The following is a 4,265-nucleotide window of genomic DNA, read 5'->3' on the forward strand; positions in this document are numbered from 1 at the left end:
TCTCCATTTTTGTCAAAATTGAGTTTTTTACATAATCTGATCCATTAGGTGTTTATTAATGCCTGTGTGGTGTTATTTGTAAAATGTTGACATTTTTGAGTTAGTAATTCATAAAATACAAAGGTTCCATCTCACAAAACATAATGGAATGTAAAAACTTTGACGCTCAATATCTCTGAACTGCCCTAAACGGAGATAGAACCTTATCATTCTAAGCTCACGATTGATTACAATTGAATACGTAGTGGCGGCCCTGGCAATAACAATAGAATACGTATGAGCAATAACGCAAGCCCACCTAATCATTGCCAGTAGGTGGCGCTGACGGGACAAAAATACAAATTTGAATGAAATGACCTCACAAAGATGGCGTCGCACGTCTCCCGGCTTATTTCCGTTTGGCGAAAAGTGGGAAGTTATCTAATAAATTCAGTTATAATCGGTCAGACGGCAACAGCGTGCGGAGTAACAATGAATACCCGCACAACCACGAAGGTCTGAGACATTTATTATTATAATTTCCATTTATTCAATCTAAATTGTCATGGAGCTATATGTACTGACTTTGTGTAATGTAAACAGTCCATATTTTAGCCTAAAGAAAGGTAAACCCTTGTCTTGCATGACTTGGCTGAGTGGACCTGCTTGCATAAAGTCGAAATGCGTCACACTCACGCATGGATGGTGACAGACCGCTGTCAGATATATTTCTTAATCACTTACTGATATTTAACTTAACTACCAGTGTTAGATCCGTCATCTTGAAAGCAGTGGTTGGTTTGTCTGTCTAGAGAGAGAGCAAATGGACTGCACTTTAGGCTTAAATGCTCACTGTTGTATCTCAATTTCTTCTTCCCCACAGCTGGAGTTTGCTGTACAGATGACATGTAACAGTTGTGCAGACTCAGTCAGAGCTGCATTGGAGGGACAACCAGGTGAAACAAGTCTTGACTACACTTGACTGCAATATTACACCTGTATCTTTGATTGATTGATTGATTGAGAATGTTTATTTTGGTCCCTTATACAATTCACAATACATATATTTTAAAAATGTACACTGACATGGGCTCCAGGGCTGAATAAGACATGATGTAACAGTTGGTATTTGATCTTCATATAGCAGTGCGTAATTAGCAACAGATAACAAATGAATGTTATTATTTCTCTTATCATCATAACATTATTATACTGTAATTGCTACATTGCATTACGATGCGATATAGGCTACAGTGTTGGTTTGTCAGACGTTGGCTAAAGGCATCAGTGGACTGTCTCTCCATGCATTCCAACATATTTTCCAGTTAAAAACCAGAAATCCATCTCTGGTCACATGTGATCCATCCCTGGTCACACAGTGTACCAGTGTAGTGGAACATGGGATGACGATGTTGTGACCAATCAACGGTCTGCAGCGTCACACGTCACACACAGCCTGGCAAAAAAGTACCTTTCGTTCCAGTAGTTCCTAGTCCAGAAGGGTAGCTAAAATGGCCCGGCTCGGCTCGCTTAGGGCCGGCTCGGTTGGCACTGTGGAGAAAGGCAAAAGAACAGGGTCAGCCCTGTAGTGGAAAAGCGCCATTAGTCACAGAGTACGGTAACGGGTACCGAGCCGGTCTGGTCTGGTCAATGGAAAAAAGCGCCAATAGTTTATCAATCTATCTTCTTCTCTATCTCCTCTTCTATCCCTTCTACTCTTCATCCATCCCTTCTCTCTCCTCCGTAGGAGTGCAGTCGGTGAGGATAGACGTGGAGAAGGAGGAGGTGCTGGTGGAGGCGGCGCTGACCTCCCAGGAGGTGCAGGGGCTGATAGAGAGCACCGGGCGCCTGGCGGTGCTGAAGGCCATCGGGGGCAAAGAACAGGGTAAGGGGGGGCGCGGAATCGAACCGGGGACCATGTAACCACAGGGTTCCCGGTTCTATTCCGGCCTGGGACTTTTCCTGCATGTCATCCCTCCTCTCTCTCTCACCCATCCTTCCTGTCTAAATCTCTACTGTATCTGTCAATAAAATGAAAAATATGAGTGGGACTGCCCCACTCAGAAAAAATAACTTAAAAAAAAAGAGAACAGGGTAAGGGCATGCTACTGCATTTATGTTCATCAGTCAATCGTGTGTGTGCGAACTGCAATTGTGTGTGTGTGTGTGTGTGTGTGTTTGTGTGAATTATGATTGTGAAAATGAGTATTGTGATGATTAGGCTTCAGATAGTATCTGTTAGGTGTGAATTAGCGGTTAGGTGTGAATTACTATAGGTGATTATATGATGAGAGGGATTGAGTTGCGTGTGTGTGTGTGTGCGTACGTGTGCGAACTGCAATTGTGTGTGTATGTGTGTATGTGTGTATGTGTGTATGTGTGTGTGTGTGTGTGTGTGTGTGTGTGTGTGTGTGTGAATTGTGATTGCAGTTGTCATGGGACAGGTCTCCCTGTATATAAACAATTTTAAATCTCAAACCCCATCACATGAAATGCACTGTATGTTAATGTGACTCTGTACTCTGTGTCTTGACTCTCTCTTGCCAGACCTGGGCGCAGCAGTGGCCATGCTAGACGGAGCCAGCTCTGTCCAGGGGGTGGTGCGTTTCCTGCAGCTGTCGGAGGAGTGTTGTCTGATCGACGGGACCGTGGATGGGCTGGAGCCGGGGGTCCACGGCCTGCATGTCCACACCCTGGGAGACCTCACGCAGGACTGCCAGAGGTACTACCCTTTCGTGACGTTAGAATTATAAGGTTCTATCTCCATTTTTTTCAAAATTTAGTTTTTTACATAATCTGATCCATTAGGTGTTTATTAATGCCTGTGTGGTGTTATTTTTAAAATATTGACATTTTTGAGTTAGTAATTCATCAAATACAAAGGTTCCATCTCACAAAACATAATGGAATGTAAAAACTTTGACGCTCAATATCTCTGAACTGCCCTAAACGGAGATAGAACCTTATAATTCTAAGCTCACGCTTTGCCTATTCCATCCAATACCTGCGAACTGCTATGGCTGTGTACTACCTTATGGTGTCCCTGAAGAGTATGATGCAATGCAAAGCACCTGTGGGAGGTAGTGTGTATGCTATTTTTAGTGTTGGGGTATTTATTACTATATTCATTTACAATGTCATAGAGGCTTATTTCTAAATCGCTGCGCCCCTGTCCAGAAATAACCCTTAGGTAGCCCCTACGCACCAACCAGACACTTTGAGATCTCAAATTAATTGAAAAGTTGAAGCAAGATGGTAGTAGCTCTATATTGCTGCTTACCTATCCAGTCCTTTCATGTCTACACAACTGTCCAGGATGGTAGGGGTTGTTTCTGGACAGGCCTCTCTATGGACTTAAGTCGCTTTGTGATGGTATCGCTGTACATGAGGTCATAGTTTGAATCTGCTTTCTCTCAGGTGGCATCATGGACACAGATGACTCATCATGTCTCTCTCTGTGTTTGTGCAGTTGTGGAGAACACTATAACCCCTATGGGAGACAGCATGGCGCTCCGCAAGACCCAGAGAGGGTACAGTTTCCTTCCTACCTCTAAAGCAGACCCATACACTGTAGTCCTGCTCAATACCCTGTCAGGGTTCCCACGGGTCCTTGAAATCCTTGAAAGTTTGTGAATTTGAGAAAAAGAAATCAAGCTCTTGAACATTTTTTAAAATAGACATGGGTCATTGAAAGTGCTTGAATTCCCCCCCCCCCCCCTCTCTCTCTCTCTCTCTCTCTCTCTCTCTCTCTCTCTCTCTCTCTCTCTTACTTAGCTCATCAACTAGTAAATAAGTCTCTGTATTGCTTAACTTTACACATATTTCACAATGTATTGTTTTGCTGTGCTGTGGTAGAGAAAGCAAGAGACCATCTAGTGTTCACACATTCAAACTTCTCTTTTTAATTGTTGTCTGTGAGCGGATAGTTCCTATTATATAAATTCTCATCTAGATCTGTCTCAAACTATGCCGTGTTGGGTCCTTGAATTTGAGGGAATTGAGTCTTGAAAGTCCTTGAAAGGTGCTTGAATTTGATGTTTCAGAAGGTGTGGGAACCCTGTATACTCATAAGCAGTGCCTTTTCACTGTCAGATGTAGTAGGTTTGAGGGATTTATATGGGCTAGTTAGAGTTCTATTTTGACTCATTTATTTCTATACACTATATGTTTTGAATTCTGGTGAAAAGCTCATTTGTGTGATGTCCTTGAATGTGTGTGATTTCTCCAGCATGTAGGTGATCTGGGAAATATCGTGGCTGGACCAGATGGCAGAGCCTCGTTCAGAC

The 4,265-nt window shown here is 43.0% G+C and overlaps 1 protein-coding gene across 1 annotated transcript in view; it reads left to right on the top strand.

Annotated features, from left to right (window-relative positions):
• The first annotated feature begins 362 nt into the window (after positions 1-362).
• The window catches only part of ccs (copper chaperone for superoxide dismutase), a 10,992-nt gene continuing 7,089 nt past the window's right edge, over positions 363-4,265 (top strand). The window contains exons 1-6 of the mRNA XM_080547187.1: positions 363-495; positions 863-935; positions 1,727-1,864; positions 2,527-2,701; positions 3,449-3,509; positions 4,208-4,265. The exon at positions 4,208-4,265 is cut by the window's right edge and continues 20 nt beyond it. Coding sequence (XP_080403313.1) covers positions 367-495; positions 863-935; positions 1,727-1,864; positions 2,527-2,701; positions 3,449-3,509; positions 4,208-4,265 — 634 coding nt within the window. The 5' untranslated portion in view covers positions 363-366. The remainder of the gene's footprint in view (positions 496-862; positions 936-1,726; positions 1,865-2,526; positions 2,702-3,448; positions 3,510-4,207) is intronic.

Source organism: Nansenia antarctica (genome assembly GCF_963989245.1).
Source record: "Nansenia antarctica genome assembly, chromosome: 17".
Taxonomy (NCBI): domain Eukaryota; kingdom Metazoa; phylum Chordata; class Actinopteri; order Argentiniformes; family Microstomatidae; genus Nansenia; species Nansenia antarctica.